The sequence below is a fragment of the Phaenicophaeus curvirostris genome, chromosome 21, assembly GCF_032191515.1.
Source record: "Phaenicophaeus curvirostris isolate KB17595 chromosome 21, BPBGC_Pcur_1.0, whole genome shotgun sequence".
Taxonomy (NCBI): Eukaryota; Metazoa; Chordata; class Aves; order Cuculiformes; family Cuculidae; genus Phaenicophaeus; species Phaenicophaeus curvirostris.
The window spans coordinates 1345365-1365174 of record NC_091412.1 but is presented as its reverse complement, the minus strand read 5'-3'; the positions used below and the strand labels follow the sequence as shown (position 1 = coordinate 1365174).

Here is a 19810-nt window from a genome sequence, read left to right as displayed (position 1 = left end):
ACGTCACGTAGGCGCGGCGCGCGCGGCAGTGACGTCATTGAGCCGGGTAGGCGGGGAGTGGGCGCGTAGAACTGACGTCACCGGGAAGGGAGGGGGGGGCGAGACGGCTGAGCGGCGCGCGGCACGGACGTCACCAAAGCGCGACGCGGCCGCCGGCGCGCGGCAGTGACGTCACGGCAGCATGGCGGGCAGCGGGCGCAGGCCCGAGCACCGCGGGCCGCCCGAGCTGGTGAGCGGCCCGGAGGGACTGACCCCCCGGGCCCCGGGCCCTCCCTCGGATGCCCTTCTCCTTGCCGGGATCCCCCATTAACCCCTTGTCCCTCCCTCTCTCCGACCCCCCCTCATACCCTGATCCTCCCTCACCCCGTGACCCTCTCTCTGCCTCATCCCCCAGTCCTTCCCCCCCCACCACCGCCGCCCCCTGACCCCCTGATCCCCTTTCGTTGCAGTTCTACGATGAGACCGAGGCGCGCAAGTACACGCACAAGTACGGGGGGGCCTCATGCGGCGGCGATTCCGCGGGGACCGTGTGCAGCCGCGGGGAGGGAGCGGTGTCCGGTTGTGGGGTGGCTGCGGGGAGGGGTCTGGTCATTGGGTGGTGGGGAGAGAGGGGTCCGGTCGTGGAGTAGGGGTGTTGTCTGTTTGTGGGGCGGGGAGGTGGTGGAGAGGGGGGAGGCCAGTTGTGGGATGGTGAGGGGGGTGGGGGAGACATTGGGTTGTGGGGTGCAGGTTGGGGGGGTGGAGTGGGTTCTGGCCATTAGGTGGCAGTGGGAGGGGTGTCTGGTGATGGATGGCAGGTGGGAGCAGGTATCTAGTCATGAGGTAGGGAGAGTTACCCTTAATAGGTTTGCGGATGGCACTAAGTTGGGTGGCAGCATGGATCTGCTGGAGGGCAGGAAGGCTCCAAAGGGATCTGAACAGGCTGGATCCGTGGGCTGAGACCAATGGGATGAGGTTTAACAAGGCCAAATGCTGGGTCCTGCACTTGGGGCACAACAACCCTGAGCAGCTACAGACTAGGAGAAGTCTGGCTGGAAACTGCCTGGAGGAGAAGGACCTGGGGGTGTTGGTTGACAGCGACTGAACATGAGCCAGCAGTGGCCCAGGTGGCCAAGAAGGCCAATGGCATCTTGGCTTGGATCAGAAACGGCGTGGCCAGCAGGTCCAGGGAGGTTATCCTCCCTCTGGACTCGGCACTGGTGAGACCGCTCCTCGAATCCTGTGTTCAGTTCTGAGCCCCTCACCACAAGAAGGATGTTGAGGCTCTGGAGCGAGTCCAGAGAAGAGCAACGAAGCTGGGGAAGGGGCTGGAGAACAGGCCTTATGAGGAACAGCTGAGAGAGCTGGGGGTGTTTAGCCTGGGGAAGAGGAGGCTGAGGGGAGACCTCATTGCTCTCTGCAACCACCTGAAAGGAGGTTGTGGAGTGGAGGGAGCTGGGCTTTTCTCCCAAGTGACAGGGGACAGGACGAGAGGGAATGGCCTCAAGCTCTGCCAGGGAAGATTCAGGCTGCACATCAGGAAAAAATATTTCACGAAGAGGGTGATTGGGCACTGTCAGAGGCTGCCCAGGGAGGGGGTTGAGTCACGTTCCCTGGAGGGGTTTAAGGGATGAGTGGATGAGGTGCTGAGGGACATGGTTTAGTGATTGATGGGAATGGTTGGACTCGATGATCCAGTGGGTCTTTCCCAACCTTGTGATTCTGAGAGGAGGGGGTTCCACCATGTGGCACAGGGTTTGTGTCCAGTTGTGGGGTCGCAGCAGGGGTGGTCAGTTGTGTGCTGGCACAGGGTGGGGGTGGAACCCCGTTGTAGGGTGGGAGAGGGAGCCCTGCTGGTGTTGCTGCCTTTGCTCATGGCCTGGCTCGTGCCTCGCAGCTCGCGGGTGGTGGAGATCCAGTCGCAGATGTCGGAGCGGGCGGTGGAGCTGCTGGGGCTGCCTGAGGACCGGCCGTGCCTCCTCCTGGACGTGGGGTGAGTGGGGAACCTGCCCTGTGGTGGGGTGCACGGGGCACTGGGGCCAGACAGAAACCAGGGGCAGCCGGGCCCCCAGCTTCGGTGCCTCTGTGGGCTGAAAAAGGAGATTGCAGCCGGCCAGACCCTCAGACCAAATCCGTGATCCCTGCCCCTTCCCCATTTCCTCCCCCCAGGTGCGGCTCTGGGCTGAGCGGGGATTACATCTCCGAGGAGGGGCACTACTGGATCGGCATGGACATCAGCCGCGCTATGCTGGGTGAGCGGCGTCTGCTCCCCTGCCTCCCTCGTCTCCTGGCAGGGGCGGCCCCGGAGGTGTGAGCTGCCCTCCTGAGCCCTGCGCTGTTCTGTGCAGATGTGGCTGTGGAGAGGGAGGTGGAAGGAGACCTTCTCCTTGCGGATGTCGGGCACGGCATTCCCTTCAGGGCCGGCATGTTTGATGGCTGTATCAGGTGAGTTTGTGAATGTAGCGAGCTCTTTTGATACTCCACATTACTGTATTGTCTGTCGGGTACTCGTGGTAGTCGAAGCTCAGAAAACCAATTGTATCCTTGGCCACATCTAAAGAAGCAGAGGGACCAGCACGGAGGGAGGGAATTTTTGCCCTCTACTCCGCTCTGCTGAGGCCCCACCTGGAGTCCTCTGTCCAGTTCTAGAATCCCCAACATGAGAAGGACATGGAGCTATTGGAGCAAGACCAGAGGAGGCCACGGAGATAATCCAAGGGGTGGAGAACCTCCTGTACTAGGCCAGGCTGAGAGAGTTGGGGCTGTTCAGCCTGGAGAAGGGAAGGCTGCGGGGAGACCTTAGAGTAGCTTCCATTATCTGAAGGGGGCTCCAGGAAAGCTGGGGAGGGGCTTTTTGCAAGGGCATGGAGTGATAGGACAAGGGGGAACAGCTTTAAATAGGAAGGAAGAAGATTTAGATTAAATATTAGGAAGAAATTCTTCACGATGAGGGTGGGGAGGCCCTGGCCCAGGTTGCCCAGAGCAGTGGTGGCTGCCCCATCCCTGGAGGTGTTCAAGGCCAGTTTGGATGGGACTTGGAGCCCCTGATCCAGTGGGAGGTGTTGGTCCCCATGGCAGGGATGGAACAAGATGGGCTTTGAGGTCCCTTCCAACCCAAACCATTCTAGGATTCTGTGATCTGCATATGGTGCAGGACAGGTGAGAGTGAATGTCCCTATTGGTTTCTGTCTTTATGCTTTACAACTTGTCTCCACCTCTCTGGGAGAAGCTGCTGGTATTTGGGCTGGTAGAAGTAGCTTCCAACAGTTGTTTTCCAGGTCATGCTTGTCTTCTTTTTGTGCTGATGAGCTAGGAAGTTAATTGGAGTAAATGAAATCAGGGATGTTGGTTGGAGGATTGAGAACTGTGAGGGGGAAAACAATAAGTGTGTCTGTACCATTGCTCAGCTGCAAAGTCAGTCCCTGGATCAAAGGTTTGATGGTTGGGTTTGGGATGAAGCGCTAGGTGAAGGGGGCAGAAACACTTTTAGAAAGTGTTAGAGAAAGGTACTTAGAGAAAGGGGAAGGGAAGGAACCTGGACTGCCTGTTGCTGATCTGGATGCTCTGTTTGGGGTTACTTATTGGCAAAACCTGCATAGCCATGCAAGTATCACAGCTGAGCACTTCAATTATTTGAGCACCTGGCCTGAAGGGGGTGCTTCATGATTCTTTTGAACTTGAAATAACTGCTGCACCTTGTTGGAGCTAGGCACAGTGAGTCCCAGAAGGGTTCATGTAACCACAGAGCAGAAGGCAAAGCGATACGCAGAAAATTAAATCTTTTCCCTGAAGCTGAGCACATGGGTGGTGCTGGGAGTAAACTCAAAGGGAGAGGACGGCTCTGCAAGAAAATCAATGGCTCTGTCCCGGGGGCCTTGTTTTCTTTCTCAGTATCTCTGCAGTGCAGTGGCTTTGTAACGCTGATAAGAAATCACACAGCCCTCCGAAACGCCTTTATCGATTCTTCTCGACTCTTTATACTGCCCTGGTAAGTGTCGTGCAGTCTCAGTCCAGCCTCTACCTACTTTTACGTTCTCACTGGGGCATTTTAGCGGGACATTTTAAGTAAAGGCTACTCTGGAATGGAGGACCGGCAGGAGTATCCGCTTCCTGTCTCCTTGCCTGCCTGCACGGTGTCTTGTGCTTCTCTGATCCCTGCTCTTACCCCCGTGCTGTGCTGTGGAGGAGCAGCTCTCCTGGGAGGGTTATCTGGGAGGCAGGCGCTTGTGTCTGGGCTGGGAATTGGGTGACGGGAGGGGCTGCTGGCACTGAGACAGTTTTGTGACTATTTTCTATAGGCCCGCGGGTCCCGAGCCGTCCTGCAGCTGTACCCCGAGAACTCGGAACAGGTACAGGACACTGAGATAAGATCTTAGGAAGAAATGTTTTCCTATGAGGGTGAGGAGGCCCTGGCTCAGGCTGCCCAGAGCAATGGTGGCTGCCCCATCCCTGGAGGGGTTCAAGGCCAGGTTGGATGGGGCTTGGAGCCCCTGATCCAGTGGGAGGTGTCCCTGCCCATGGCAGGGGTGGAACTGGATGGGCTTTGAGATTCCTTCCAACCCAAACCATTCTGTGACATCAGTCAGTGGGGAGGATGTGCCGGCAGAGCCAGGCAGAGAAGTCGTGTGCTGTTTGGAGCTCTGAATGTGTGATATTTCTCCATGCTGGGTCTGTATCTGCCCTTCCCACCATATGTAAAGCTCTTCAAGAGCCCCGTAAGAAGCCTGTAAGGAGAATGCCCCGTGCAATTTCTGTTGCTCCACAGATTATCTTGGGACGAGCCTTAAAATCAAAGAAATTGGTGGGACACGATCGGAATCTGCTGTGCTGGATTCTTCCCTGTGTGATGGGGTTTGAAGACTGGCCTGTAGTCACCAGCACTGTGCTGGAACTCCCCAGGGCTGGAAATCCAGCCCAGTGTCCCTCTCCTAGAGAGTCTGCGGTACCAGTTTAACCCGGGCTAGACTGAGACCAAACAAAGACTGGTGCCCGGATGGTTCTGTAGAGCTGGTGCTGGGCTGGACAGGAGCAGGAGTGACCCACCTTTGGCACGTGCTGTGGTTGAGCTCAGAGGTCTCTTGGTGTTGCTGGTGGATCACCACTAAATCACTTTTGCACGTGCTTGTTTTTCCAGCTGGAGCTCATCACGGCACAAGCCATGAGAGCTGGTTTTACCGGAGGAATGGTGGTAGATTATCCCAACAGCGCCAAAGCCAAGAAGTGAGTTCTGCGTCTATATCTGTTTGGGGTGAGGCCTGGGTTTAGCAGTGATTCTCTATTTCCCCAAGCTGTTCTCTCCCCTATGATCCAGTCCTGGAGAGAGGTTACAGCTGAGATCTGACTCTGTTCTAAACAATCTCAGTCTTGCTTGGGGACTGGGAATTGCATGCTGAATCCCATCTTCATGGTCCTTATTTGTGTTCTTTCAGGTTCTTCCTTTGTCTTTTTGTTGGCACATCTGGCACGTTACCAAAGGTGAGGAGCTCCGTGAGGCAGTGGAGTTGCCTTCCTGTCTTCTGGGTGATGTGGAAGAGCGGTGGGTGAGGGAAATGGTGTGACCAGCAGGTCCAGGGAGGTTCTTCTCCCTCTGGACTCGGCACTGGTGAGACCGCTCCTCGAATCCTGTGTTCATTCTGGGCCCCTCACCACAAGAAGGATGTTGAGGCTCTGGAGCGAGTCCAGAGAAGAGCAACGAAGATGGTGAGGGGGCTGGAGAACAAGAGGAGCGGCTGAGAGAGCTGGGGGTGTTTAGCCTGGAGAAGAGGAGGCTGAGGGGAGACCTCATTGCTCTCTCCAACTACCTGAAAGGAGGTTGTGGAGAGGAGGGAGCTGGGCTCTTCTCCCAGGTGACAGGGGACAGGATGAGAGGGAATGGCCTCAAGCTCCGCCAGGGGAAGTTCAGGCTGGACATTAGGAAAAAATATTTCATGGAAAGGGTGATTGGTCCCTGGCAGAGGCTGCCCAGGGAGGGGGTTGAGTCACCTTCCCTGGAGGGGTTTAAGGGATGGGTGGATGAGGTGCTGAGGGACATGGGTTAGTGATTGATGGGAATGGTTGGACTCGATGATCTGGTGGGTCTTTTTCAACCTCATGATTCTATGAAAGTCGCAGAGCGGGAGCCAGGCAGCTCTGCACGTGCAGATGTGACTTCGTTTACACATTTGCTGTCGGTCTCACAACCCCTGCTCTCCCCAAGATCTCATTTCTTTGCCACCTTTTTCTGACAGATCAGCTTATTCCTGCTCCAGTCCTTCCCCTTGCAGAGCCCTGGCTTCTCCTTAATTGAGACGACAGATCTGCTCCAGCAGAGCAAAACTTTCCGGTTCTACTTTTCAGGGCCTTGGTACCGAGTGTGCTGATGGAGAAGAGACACAGCAGGCCAAGTTCACCAATGAGAGGTATCGTGAAGCTGCAAGTCCTCCCCAAGCGAGGAGAGGTGGGGATGTAAGGGCTGGGTTCCTCTGACTGAGGATCCACAGCGCTGCTGTGCGAAGGGACTGCCAGGAAGGGACTGGGAGGACCCTTTGCTACTCAGATGGGTCTCATCAAAGGGCCGCAGATGCAAGGAATGGAACGGGTTAGTTTGGAGGGCTTTGCTTTGGTGTCATGGGGCTGATGATGTTTACCTTAGAGCTTCAGCTGAACATTCTGTTTGAGGTGCATTTTCCATCCAGTTCTTGGCTCTCCAGCTCAGCACTAGTGTAGGCCGATGGTAACGGGAAGCAGGACAGTCGTGATGCCAAGCGTGGCATTTTTTGTTGTGGAGGCAGCCTGCTGTGCCTGAATGGCCTGGATGAAGGCATCGAGTGCACCCTTAACAAGTCTGCGGACAATACTAAGCTGGGTGGAAGTGTGTATCTGCTGGAGGGTCAGGAGACTCCAAAGGGATCTGAACAGGCTGGACCGCTGGGCTGAGACCAATGGGATGAGGTTTAACAAGGCCACATGCCAGGTCCTGCACTTGGGCCACAACAACCCTGAGCAGCTACAGACTAGGAGAAGTCTGGCTGGAAAGCTGCTTGGAGGAGAAGGACCTGGGGGTGTTGGTCGACAGCGACTGAACATGAGCCAGCAGTGGCCCAGGTGGCCAAGAAGGCCAGTGGCATCTTGGCTTGGATGAGACATGGCATGACCAGCAGGTCCAGGGAGGTTCTTCTCCCTCTGGACTCGGCACTGGTGAGACCGCTCCTCGAATCCTGGGGTCAGTCCTGGGCCCCTCCCCACAAGAAGGATGTTGAGGCTCTGGAGTGAGTCCAGATAAGAGCAACGAAGCTGGTGAGGGGGCTGGAGAACAAGAGGAGCGGCTGAGAGAGCTGGGGGTGTTTAGCCTGGAGAAGAGGAGGCTGAGGGGAGACCTCATTGCTCTCTCCAACTCCCTGAAAGGAGGTTGTGGAGAGGAGGGAGCTGGGCTCTTCTCCCAAGGGACAGGGGACAGGACGAGAGGGAATGGCCTCAAGCTCCGCCAGGGGAGGGTCAGGCTGAACATTAGGAAAACATTTTTCACAGAAAGGGTCCTTGGGCACTGGCAGAGGCTGCCCAGGGAGGGGGTTGAGTCACGTTCCCTGGAGGGGTTTAAGGGATGGGTGGATGAGGTGCTGAGGGACATGGTTTAGTGATTGATGGGAATGGTTGGACTCGATGATCCGATGGGTCTTTTCCAACCTGGTGATTCTATGAAGCCTGGTGTTCCCTTTCTGCTGCTGTCAAATTCTTTGCTTACCTCTGCTTCGCTGGGATCTGGAGGGTATCAGTGCTAGCCAGGTCTCCTCCCATGATAGTGGTGCAGGGAGGAGCCCCTCTTGCAGCCAGTGGGAGAGACAGAGAGCAAAAAACAGAGGAAAGTCGTCATGGCTGCCAGGAGCTTGTGGCTGCCATGTTTTCCTGCCTCTTACACTGCTGTTCTCTGCTCGCGTAGTCCAGGGGCTACTTGGTCTTAGAGGGTAACAGCAGAACTGGCAACTTGTTGGGAAGCCAGAGGCTTTGTCTGGAGTAGATGGACAAGGGGAGGGCGGTTGTGCTTGAGCCTGTGTCCCCCGGAATCCCAGAGCCCCGCGTGCTGCTCGTGCCTTAGACGCGGCACGGGGTAGCGCTGCCCTGCTGCAGCCTGCGCAGGGTGGGCTTCCCTTGGCTCGGAGCTGGGGCAGGATGCAGCTTCCCTCTCCCAGGGCATCTGGAGTTGCACCATCTGGCCTCCTGCCCCCGTGCTGGCTGAGCCTTTCACCCCTGGGGTGGTGGGAGAGGTCCTCGCTGGTTTTACGAGGCAGAGGGCAGCCCCGGTTGTGGGCAGCGCTCCTCCAGGGATCCACCTTAGTTCCTCTCCAGCTGCTCTGCTCATTCTCCGTAGGACACGGTTCAGAAATGCCAAGGGCAAGTCTGTGAAGAAAAGCCGGGACTGGATCCTTGAGAAGAAGGAGCGTAGACGACGACAGGGCAAGTAAGTTTAACTGTCTCCTCCCTCAGCTGAGGCTGCTTGTGCTGGTCCGGCCCGCTGCTGCCTGTTCAAACTTGGACTGTGAACCCACCTCCCCTCCCAGAATGACCTGGGGATTGCACTTAGTTGTGCTTCTCTCCACAGGGAAGTGCGAGCAGACACAAAATACACTGGTCGCAAGCGCCGCCCTCGCTTCTGAATCCCTCTGGATGCTGCTGGCATGGAAGATGGGGTGCTGGTCCCTCCAGTGAGCCTCCTGTGGATGGCACAGATGGGCACCCCGGGCCTTGGACTCGCTGGGACAGGTCATTGTGGCTCTTGTTGGCTCAGGTGCTGCCCAGCAGGCAACTGCACAGCTCCCAGCCCTGTTTTCCTGGTGAAGGCAGAGAGCTGTGGCTGCTTGGCGTCTGCAATGCTATTCCTTGTCTTCCTGAGAATGCAGTGAGCCACCTGGAGTTCCAGGTGAGCCAGAGCATTATATCCACCCTCCTCACTAAAGAGTCAACGAGTCCAAAGTGTTGCTGGTCTCCTGTGTCCTGCCCTCCGTGCAGATGAGGACTGAGATGGGAACATAGCACCTGCCTCTCCAACAGGCAGGGAGTCAGGCTGTATAAAGGCATGTGTCCCATGGGGGAAAATCTCCTGGAAGAAGTTATTCCCATGGTGATCGCTCCTGCAGGAGCTTCGCACCAGGCTCACCCTGCACACTTTAGTGCTCCCAGGGCACTGGGGTTGTCGGCACCCCGGCTTTGATCCCCATCGCCTCCCTTCCCCTGAACCAGAGAGGCGGCAGCCAGAGTTTTTACAGTTACAAATGTTTATTCTACATAAAAATTCCACAAAACGGGAAGCTGTTTTGCACCCAAAGCTTTGGGAGAAGAAAGGGAGGCTAGCAGGGAGGGAAAGGGTGAAGGAGAAAAGAGGCAACATACCGTGTCATCCAGCCCAGTGAGACAGAGCAAGCCAGGGTCAAGATCCACATAGAAAACAAGGACACTTAGCTCACAGTACAGCAACAGTACAACTCCACAGGGGGCTTGGAAAGCCTTCAAGTACATTAATTAAAAAAAAACCAAAACAAAACAAAAAAATAAACCAAACACCCCAATCCCCAGTTCGAGTGCAAGCTGTGTGTGCCCCACACTGCTCGTGGAATACTGCATCGACACGCTCCCGGTGCGGGGAGGGCAGGTGGCACTTGGAACAGAGGTGGCGGAACCCAAAGGACAAAGGGGTCTGAGATTGGGGTGGGGTGGCTGGAAAGAAACAAGTGAGATGTCTTCCCCAAAACACAACCACGCTGATGGTGATTTGGGCTGTGGGTCTGTACATGCAACGACAGGGAGGTAAAAAGGAACCGAACGGGGCTTCCCGTAGTGCAGGGGTAATTATTGCACCAAAACACCCTCCCCTCGCTGTGTGGACAGCGCGAGCCGGCCTGGGGGCAGCAAGGGCAGCCTCCTGTGGGAACCTGGCCCCATCTGGCTCCTGCTGCTGGGGGGCTGCTGGCGGTGGGGCCAGCAAGGAAGGAGCGAGCGCCACAACCCCCCCAGTACTGTTCCTGGCCTGTTCCCTTGGCTGGGGGGGGCGCAGCCCTGTTGTCGTGTGAGCTTGTGCTGGAAAAGCTGCTGCTTGGAAGAAAAAGAAGTTTATGGTGCGAGCAGTGGGCACGGCCGCAGGGTGAGGGCCTGGGAGGAGCTGCTGCCTCCCTGCCCAGGAGCAGCCCCGCCAGCAGTGTTATTGCTTCCCCGAGGAGGGGGCAGAGACCTGCCCGGGGGCAGGAGCCACAGGCACTCGGGCATCGCCACCAGCTCCTTTTCCTGTACCCTGATGTTCCCACGGAGCATCCCTGCCCGTGCCTCCTCCTGCCCTGGAGCGGGGCCCGAGGGGTTGCAGCGCCCTGAGCCCTTTGCACCCACAGGCTGCAGCGCTGCAGCTCACACGGGGTGCAGGGCTATGAAAGAAGGGGGCTCCGGGCTTGGATGTTCTCCTGGCCACAGGTGCTGGGGGCTTGGACAGGGGGGACCGTGCTGGCCACGCTCCTCAGCAGCAAAATGCAACCAGGGGCTGCGGTGTGGGGCTGGGGAAAGGGCTGGTAGCGCTGCCCCAGCTGCCACCTCTCACCCACGGGCACCACATGCAGAGCCAGGCTGGAGGAACACGGGGTCGGGAGCAAGGAGGTGACACGGTGCCTGCAGCTGGAATAGTCGCTGCCGTCAAGTGGCCTTTGTCTGCTCCCAGCATCTCGGCTGATGTCCAGCCCAGCGTGGGGCTGCTCCCGGGCTGCCCTCTGGGATGCTTTGGCTTGTGCTCGGGCCGCCTGGAGCCCTGGAGGGTTGTGGGAGCAAAGCGCTGCCCCCAGCCCGAGGAAAATGGCCAGTGACAACCCGGGGCCCCTCCAAGCCACCCCACGGTGGGTGCAGGGGAGGGCACGGGGCACCCCGGGGCTCACCACCTCACCAGGTGGCCCAGGAGGAGCTGGCAGGGGCGCCAAGAGGTGACAGATGGAAGGAGCCGTCGGGCGCTGCCCTGCTCAGGGGCTGGTAGGACAGGAGAGGAGGAAGGCTGCTGCTCCTCGCTTCCAGGGGGCTGGAGGCAGCAAGGGCTGCTCCTGGGACCACGACGGGAGAAAGCCCAGCTGCCTCCAGCACCAGCCATGGGGCCTGCACGGAGAAGCGAGGCTGGAAGCAGCCCTGCTCCTCAGCAAGCCCTGCCTGGGCCTCTGGGCAGCAGCACCAGCCTCAAACCCCAGGCCAGCAGGAGCCAGGGCCGCCGCGTGCCGGGGCTGGGGACAGAGCCGTGAGGCTTTGGCGCAGGGGGGAAGGCCACGAGCTGGTCCTACCTGTGCTGGGGCAGCTCCAGGGTGCAGCACAGGCTCCCCTGTGGCCTGTCCCCAGGCACCGGTGGGGGCCCCACGCAGCAGCTCCTCATCCCACGCTGCTCCGTCAGGCACCCGATGCCGGTCCCGAGGGCACATCCAGCCCCTGGCACCCGCACCGGGGCGAGGGGGAAAGCCGAGCAGCAGGGTCAGAGCCCACAGCGGGCAGGGCTGGGGAGGCACCCCTGGGGCCGGGAGAGAAGCGGCCCGAGGAAAGGTGTTTGCAAGCACAGGCGCGGCTAACAGCGACGAGAGCTCTGGCTGGAGGTGACGGGGAAGCTGGGGGTGAGGGTTGACTGGGCGCTGCGCTCCCCGAGGACCCCTAACACCCTTCCTCGCTCCCTCCTCATCCTCCTAACAGAGACCGCCCAGCGCAGGAGAGGCAGCAGCGCCCAAAGGCGCCTCTGTCCCTGCCTGGTTCCAGCCAGGAGCAGCGATGGGAGCTCGGGTTCCCCCGCAAGGTCCCCCTGACACCCATCACCATCCCCTGCACCCCGGGGCCGGCGCTCCCTCCACACAGACGCACCGCACACACAGCGTCACAAACAACCATGCATTAGAAACTGAAATGCTGCTGGGAGGCTCTGGGGCTGCGCGGGTCGCTCCGTGGCTGCGGCCCCGTGGCACGCGCGGCTCCGTCCATCGCACACAGACAGTCCCGTTGGGAGGGGGAGTCTAGCCGAAAATGCCACCGAAGGTGGAGGCGATGACGATACCCAGGATCACGCAGCAGATGATGATCATGATCTTCTTCTGCTCAGGTGGCCCAGCACCCGCAGGGAGAGAGGGGAGAAGGGATCGTGAGTGTTGGGGACAGGCCGGCCACCCAGGATGGGTGATGGCATCTGCCCCAGTCCTGTTTGCCTGTGCTGGGCTCTGAGCAGCCCCCTGCGAGCCCGTAGGATGGGAGCCAGGGGGGCTCTGGTAGCCCTGGGGCAAGGATGGGAGCCAGAGGGGCTCTGGTAGCCCTGGGGCAAGGATGGGAGCCTGAGGGGCTCCAGCAGCCCTGGGATAGGAACCTTGGCTCTCCCTTCAGCCTTGAGCTGCCAGAGCTGAGCTGGTGGCCTCCAGGTCCCTGAGCTGCCACGGTGACATGGGACCGGGGGTGGGGAGTGGGACAGGCAGCGGGCACCGTGCTCAAGGTCAGAGCTGGACTGTGCCTTTTCTCTGCCCTTTTTCAGCAAGGGAAAGTGGCTTTCCCAGCAGGCCTGGGCCCCGACTCACCCGTCTGGCTTTGCTCTGGTACTTCACTGCTTTTTTGGTGTCGGACACAGCCCGCTCCACGTAGTCCACCGAGTGCTCCACGTTGTACTCGATGCGGTCGATCATCTCACCCTGCAGAGCGGGGACAGAGCCCCCACGCCCGTGGCCGTGAGCTCGGCGTGGCTGTCACCCGGCAGCCCTGCAGGGGACAGAGAGGGACAATCAGCTCCTGCGGGCAGCAGGGATCCCAGGGCAGCCTGGTGCATGGGTCCAGCCCGCAGGCTCTGTCCCCGAGGGCTGGGACCTCTGTGCAGGGCAACAAGCAAGGGGGAGGCTTGAGGGGGCTCCCCAGCCTGGTGGCCGCCCTGGCTGATATCTCAGGTGACATCAAAGCCACGACACGATGAACACAACGCCGCATGCTGCAGAGACCAGAGCTGTGAAAGGGGAGCGAGGACCACACCAGCAGCGCCACGTGGGATGCTCACAAAACGAGGCGCATGCAGGGAGCGCTCCGACCCGCAGAAGCAACTGGCCAAGAGCTGGGGGGCCCTGGCACGAGGCCGCAAGGTTCTCTGCCCCTCCTCCTTGAATACTTGTTCAATTTGAATACTTGCTCCTCAAATCCTGTGTTCAGTTCTGGGCCCCTCACCACAAGGAGGATGTTGAGGCTCTGGAGCGAGTCCAGAGAAGAGCAACGAGCTGGGGAAGGGGCTGGAGAACAAGAGGAGCGGCTGAGAGAGCTGGGGGTGTTTAGCCTGGAGAAGAGGAGGCTGAGAGGAGACCTCATTGCTCTCTACAACTACTTGAAAAGAGGTTGTGGAGAGGAGGGTGCTGGCCTCTTCTCCCAGGTGACAGGGGACAGGACGAGAGGGAATGGCCTCAAGCTCCGCCAGGGGAGGGTCAGGCTGAACGTTAGGAAAAAAATTTTCACAGAAAGGGTCATTGGGCACTGGCAGAGGCTGCCCAGGGAGGGGGTTGAGGGACATGGTTTAGTGATTGATAGGAATGGTTGGACTCTATGATCTGATGGGTCTTTTTCCAACCTGGTGATTCTATGATTCTGTGAAAAAAGACATTGAGTGGCCAGAGAGCGTCCAGAGAAGCTGGTGAATGGCCTGGAGATCAAGTCTTATGAGGAGCAGTTGAGGGAAGTGGCTGAGGGGAGACCACAACAGTCTCTATAACTGTTTGAAAGGAGGTTGTGGTGAGGTGGGTGCTGGGCTCTTCTCCCAAGTGACAGGTGATAGGACGAGAGGGAATGGCCTCAAGTTGCATCCGGGCAGGTTCAGATTGGACATTAGGAAATATTTCTTCACCAAAAGGGTTCTCGGGCACTGGCAGAGGCTGCCAAGGAGGTGGTTGAGTCTCCATCCATGGAGGGATTGAAAAGATGGGCAGATGAAGCGCTAACAGATATGATTTAGCAGTGGACAGGTACAATTGGGCCTGATGATCTTGATTTCAACCTAGGGATTCTATGATTCTAAAGCTGCTGCTTCTCCTTCCTACCCGTTCTGGGCTTGGGGCAGAGCAGGCGGTGCCGGCACTGCTGCCAGCTCCTGTCCCTCCGCCCCCAGTGCCAGCAGCTCCGGGTTTCCCACCCTGCAGGGCGCTGGCACAGGCCAGTCCTTCCGTGGGGCAGGGACCCGCGAATCCCCCAGGGCAGGCAGGATGGGGCAGCAGCCCCTAGCGCCACGCGGGAGCCACGGCCATGCAGGGTGCAGCCATGCAGAGTGGAGCATGCGACGCCGCCGGGGCTTTACCTGCCGCTGGAGTCTCCTCGGGCCAGGGCAGCATGTCAGGCAAGAACGGGGGTGAGCAGAGACACCAGGGGCAGCCTGGCAGGACCCCCCCGAGGCCGGTGGCACCCTGAGCGCACCCAGCAGCCCGTGTGTCCCACGGGAGACGGACAAATCTCCGTTGGCCACCCAGTGTCCCCTCCAGAGCCCATTCCTGACCTCCTGCTCCCGGCTCTGGGGCGCAGGGTGGGGGCTGTGGCCCTGGGGTGCCCAGCTGAACCCCAGCAGGAGCCGTGTCAGTTCTAGATGCAGTTCTTCCCCCCATGGGACAACTATCAGCCCCCCAGACATCCAACCTTCCTCAAGGGAAGCATCCACCAGGCCCCAGCACCTCCCTACCTGGCTCTCGACCAGCATGGCCATGTCCATGAACATGTCGTGCAGCTCTCGGATGCTGTTCTCCAGTTTGATGATCTCGCTGTGCCGGGTCTCAATCTCATTCAGTGCCTGCTTGGTGATGTTTGAATCCATAATGATCTGCAAGAAGACAGGGCCGCTGAGCACCGTGCTCTGCCCCTCGGATGCCAGGATTAAGTGGAACAAGGGAGGGAAGAGACAGAGCCCCTCCAGCCACCCAGTTTGTAGCAAACCCACCCTCCAGCCAGAGCTGAGCACCCAGGTCCCACTTCTGCAGGAGCTGAACTCATCGCTCCCGTTCTGGGGCCACTGCTGGCCACCAGTCCACCAGCCACCTCACCCCGGCCAAGAAAAGGAGCCAGTGCCAGGGCTTACCCCAGAGGAGAAGATGGCTGGGTTGCCGCTCTCCAGCATGTCCTCGAGCTCCTCGCTGGTGGTGGTCCTGCCAGCTGCAAGGGACACAACGCGGGGCAGCCATGAAGCGTCTGTCCCAGACCCGGGTCCCCAGCCCTACTGCACAGCATCCCCCAAGCTTCCACCCCTCGGAGCACACTGTGAAAGCCCTACAGCTCCTCTTTTTAAGAGGGTCAAGCTGCCACCCCCCCCACTCACAGGAAAACATTTCTTCCTAAGGTCTAATCTAAATATTCCTCCTTTCAATTTAAAGCCATTCCCTCCTGTCCTCTCCCTGCCCTCCCTGATCCAGAGCCCCTCCCCAGCTTTCCTGGAGCCCCTTTCAGCACTGGAAGCTGCTCTAAGGTCTCCCCACAGCCTTCTCTTCTCCAGGCTGAACAACCCCAACTCTCCCAGCCTGTCCTCGTACAGGAGGTTCTCCAGCCCTCACATCATCTCCGTGGCCTCCTCTGGCCTCGCTCCAACAGCTCCATGTCCTCCCTGTGCTGAGGACTCCAGAACTGGGCACCGGGTTCCAGGTGGGTCTCACAGGGCGGAGCAGAGGGGCAGAATCCCCTCCCTCCCTGCTGGTCCCTCTGCTTTGGATGCAGCCCAGGACATGGTTGGTTTCTGGGCTATTGCAGAGCATGATATTAGAGCTTAAGAAGAAATGTTTTGCTGTGAGGTAGGGAGAAGTGGTGGCTGCCCCATCCCTGGAGGTGTTCAAGGCCAGGTTGGATGGGGCTTGGAGCCCCTGATCCAGTGGGAGGTCTCCCTGCCCGTGGCAGCAGTGGAACTGGATAGGCTTTGAGGTCCCTTCCAACCCAAATCACTCCATGATTCTATAGGGATGGTGAAAGCTGCAGCGAGGCAAGGGATCACAGCAAATACATCACATGGATTAACAACCAGGCAGGCAGTGCAGGCTTGGCCAAGGACCACAGCTGGTCAGAAAGAGCTTGCTTTAATTCTGAGCCAACCTGAGGCTCAGAGGTTGCATCTCACTGACACCATCCAGCACATTCCTTGGCAAAGCCACATAACCAACCTGCAGGACCCCAGAGGACTTCTGAAAAGTCCACTGCCTGCTGGCTAAATTTCCTGGTTTGGAAACACTGTCCTTAGCTCCTCAACAGCCACAAAATCAGATGAAAGCGTGTTAGATACTTGGTTGATCTGCCGCCCACGTTACCCCAGAGCTACTGCACAGCCACCACAGGGAATGAAAGGACTGAGTCAACACAAGGTGCCCGCTAAGAGGGAAGAGCCTGGGGGAAAACCCCTGTCCTGAGACTTGGCAAATCATGAGAAGTGGAGCTCTGCCTCGAGAGTACATCTGTCTCTTCCTTGGCACCACTGAAGTTTCCTGGAGAGAAGCAGCTCTGCAATGAGCAAAGCAGCACAGAGCATCGCTGGGAGCTGCAGCGCAGAGAGAGGAGCAAATTCAGCCCTGAGCTGGCAAGGAGAGAACAGCGAGAGATGATCTGGTCATGGTGTGGTAGGGCCACCAGAAACCCAGACAGGCAGAGACCCAGAGGCCAGTTACAAGTGGGGTTCCCCAGCGCTCAGTGCTGGGCCCAGCCTGTTCAGTGTCTTTATCAATGACCTGGATGAAGGCATCGAGTGCACCCTGAGCAAGTTTGCAGACGACACTAAGCTGGGTGGAAGTGTTGATCTGCTGGAGGGTCGCGAGGCTCCAAAGGGATCTGAACAGGCTGGACCGCTGGGCTGAGTCCAATGGGATGAGGTTTAACACGGCCAAATGCCGGGTCCTGCACTTGGGGCACAACAACCCTGAGCAGCTACAGACTAGGAGAAGTCTGGCTGGAAACTGCCTGGAGGAGAGGGACCTGGGGGTGTGGTCCGGGTGGCAGTGGCCTGGGTGGCCAAGAAGGCCAATGGCATCTTGGCTTGGATCAGAAACGGCGTGACCAGCAGGTCCAGGGAAGTTCTTCTCCCTCTGGACTCAGCACTGGTGAGACCGCTCCTCGAATCCTGTGTTCAGTTCTGGGCCCCTCCCCACAAGAAGGATGTTGAGGCTCTGGAGCGAGTCCAGGGAAGAGCAACAAAGCTGGTGAGGGGACTGGAGAACAAGAGGAGCGGCTGAGAGAGCTGGGGGTGTTTATCCTGGGGAAGAGGAGGCTGAGGGGAGACCTCATTGCTCTCTACAACTGCCTGAAAGGAGGTTGTGGAGAGGAGGGAGCTGGGCTCTTCTCCCAGGTGACAGGGGACAGGACAAGAGGGAATGGCCTCAAGCTCCACCAGGGGAGGTTTAGGCTGGACATCAGGAAAGAATTTTTCACGGAAAGGGTCATTGGGCACTGGCAGAGGCTGCCCAGGGAGGGGGTTGAGTCCCCTTCCCTGGAGGGGTTTAAGGGACGGGTGGACGAGGTGCTGAGGGACATGGGTTAGTGATTGATGGGAATGGTTGGACTCGATGACCCAGTGGGTCTCTTCCAACCTGGTTATTCTATGATTCTATGAAGGCACTGAGACTTTCCATCTCAAGGCCACTGCATGGCCCTTGGTCCTGTGATGCAGTGACTGTCCCCATCAACCACTTCCCAGGGCAGGGGCAGGAGCAGCTCTATCAGGATGTGCAGGACCCTGGGGAAGCTCTTGGAGAAACCTCTGGTGCCACAGCCCACACCCATCACTCCGCTGATGCCAACTGCCAGTTTGCCCAGTTCTGCATGCGAGATGCTCTATAAACAGATAAACCTTGAGGTGGCAACAGTTGAACATGGTCAGGCTGAGAGTTGGGGTTGTTCAGCCTGGAGAAGAAAAAGCTGCAGGGAGACCTTAGAGCAGCTTCCAGTGCTGAAAGGGGCTTCAGGAAAGCTGGGGAGGGGCTTTTTACAAGGACCTGGAGAGAAAGGATGAGGGAGAATGCCTTTAAATCGGAAGGGGGAAGATTTAGACTGGATATTAAGAATAAATTCACAATGAAGGTGGGGAGGCCCTGGCCCAGGTTGCCTGGCCCAGGTTGGATGGGGCTTGGAGCCCCTGATCCAGTGGGAGGTGTCCCTCACCCCTCACGGCCCCTCCTGCTCAGCCCCGAGAAGGCTGCAGGGCCAACTTCCAGCACTGGGCAGGCATTTTCACCCAACAAGACATTTTTTTAGCTCAAACAAACCGTCTGGTCCTTCCCGAGAGGAATGTGTCCCAAGAATCCTAAATAAACCCCGTCTCAGCCCTGGGGGCACTCGTGCTGCCCAGAGGAGTGACCCAGACTCTCCAGGCTCAAAAGCAGCTTGAGATGCATCCATCGCTTGCCTTTCTGCACCTCAGTGAACCTGTTCTCGCACAGTGCGGTGGGGGCTAATTAATTCTTGCAGAGCCTTGGGAGACGGCAGATGCTTTATTTTTGGCTCCTTGGTCTTGCGCATTACAGAACTGTTTCTGAACCCAAGCGGTGTCTGTGCGGCACCTCCATGGCTTCAAACCTGCACACCCACCACGGCGAGCACGTCCCTCCTCCAAGCCTCAGAATCCAGTTTCCCTGGGAGCAAAACCTAATTAGATTTAAGATGTCATTTCTCATAAGGGACCAAATGAAGCAGTGACAACTCCTGCCGCAGGCAGCAGGGAGGCTCGTGCCTGGGGAGCGTGTTGCCAGCAGGAGAAGCAGAGACACAGCTGGGGAAGGCACGGGACAGCCCCCGAGCATCTGTGCTACTGTCACCAACCGCAGGACACTGCACATAGAACAGAATCGAGCAATGGTTTGGGTTGGAAGGGACCTCAAAGCCCATCTTGTTCCACCCCCTGCCATGGGCAGGGACACCTCCCACTGGATCAGGGGCTCCAAGCCCCATCCAACCTGGCCTTGAACCCCTCCAGGGATGGGGCAGCCACCCCTGCTCTGGGCAGCCTGGGCCAGGGCCTCCCCACTCTCATGGTGAAGAATTTCTTCCTAATACCTAGTCTAAATCTTCCTCTCCCCAATTTAAAACCATTCCCCCTCGTCCTGTCCCTGCCCTCCCTGATCCAGAGCCCCTCCCCAGCTTTCCTGGAGCCCCTTTCAGCACTGGAAGCTGCTCTAAGGTCTCCCCACAGCCTTCTCTTCTCCAGGCTGCACAAACCAACTCTCTCAGCCTGCCCTCATACGGGAGGTGCTCCAGCCCTTGGATCATGTCTGTGGTCTCCTCTGGATCCATTCCACGCCCTTCTCATGTTGGGGATTCCAGACCTGGACACGGGACTGCGGGTGGGGTCTCATCCTGCCATTCCTCCATGGAATCCGCAGTCTCAGGGTGCTTGGGAGCAGAGCAAGTGGGTAAATGGGGGGTGAGGGCAACAATTAAGGCTGGAGTAGAAGCTTTGGGAGAGGAGGGGTCACCCGCTTCATCACATCAGACAGGCTCCTGTGCTCAATGTGTGCTGGATGGCGAGGGTCGCTGAGGCACAGCCCGTGGCGCACACAGACATGGCGAAGGGGCAGATCCTGAGAGGGCTGTGGGGAACCCCAGGGGGTGGCTGTGGCCCAGGGCAGTGACTCTATTATCATTCCTTCCACAACTGTCCTACTTCCAGAGTAAGAAGCAGATGTGGTTATGACTGAGAAGCTCACCAGGCACTGGGGAGCCTCCCCAGAGCAGCTGAGAAGTCCCTGCTCTTATCCTTTCAAAGCGCAAGTGATTTACTGGCTTTGCTGTCAGAGCTCCTGGCACTTTCTATCTTTGGCTTCATCAGCTGAAAACGAGAGCTGAGGATTTCGTAGAGCTTTGTGCTGTCACCACATCCCAGCTGAGCTCTGTTCCAAAG

General features: G+C 58.3%; 2 protein-coding genes across 2 annotated transcripts in view; one reads left to right on the top strand and one right to left on the bottom strand.

The window, feature by feature from the left end:
• The first annotated feature begins 127 nt into the window (after nucleotides 1-127).
• On the top strand, nucleotides 128-9666 carry BUD23 (BUD23 rRNA methyltransferase and ribosome maturation factor). Its single transcript, XM_069873996.1, has 12 exons — nucleotides 128-229; nucleotides 450-487; nucleotides 1877-1972; nucleotides 2149-2231; nucleotides 2328-2424; nucleotides 3871-3967; nucleotides 4278-4328; nucleotides 5114-5199; nucleotides 5409-5454; nucleotides 6316-6377; nucleotides 8324-8413; nucleotides 8555-9666. The coding sequence occupies exons 1-12, from the start codon at nucleotides 182-184 to the stop codon at nucleotides 8607-8609; spliced, it is 849 nt and encodes a 282-aa protein (XP_069730097.1). The 5' UTR covers nucleotides 128-181; the 3' UTR covers nucleotides 8610-9666.
• A 1794-nt stretch (nucleotides 9667-11460) lies between these two features.
• Nucleotides 11461-19810, bottom strand: part of STX1A (syntaxin 1A) — a 75418-nt gene continuing 67068 nt past the window's right edge. Inside the window, exons 7-10 of the mRNA XM_069873995.1 lie at nucleotides 15026-15099; nucleotides 14633-14770; nucleotides 12513-12623; nucleotides 11461-12041 (exon numbers count right to left, since the gene is read on the bottom strand). Coding sequence (XP_069730096.1) covers nucleotides 11964-12041; nucleotides 12513-12623; nucleotides 14633-14770; nucleotides 15026-15099 — 401 coding nt within the window. The 3' untranslated portion in view covers nucleotides 11461-11963. The remainder of the gene's footprint in view (nucleotides 12042-12512; nucleotides 12624-14632; nucleotides 14771-15025; nucleotides 15100-19810) is intronic.

What these genes read in the sequence shown, in the direction of transcription:
- BUD23 (XM_069873996.1), top strand. Translation starts at nt 182, where the DNA reads ATGGCGGGCAGCGGGCGCAGGCCCGAGCACCGCGGGCCGCCCGAGCTG. An exon ending in GCGCGCAAGTACACGCACAA is followed by an intron (nt 488 to 1,876) that starts GTACGGGGGGGC and finishes CGTGCCTCGCAG; the next exon opens with CTCGCGGGTGGTGGAGATCC. An exon ending in CATCTGGCACGTTACCAAAG is followed by an intron (nt 5,455 to 6,315) that starts GTGAGGAGCTCC and finishes TCTACTTTTCAG; the next exon opens with GGCCTTGGTACCGAGTGTGC.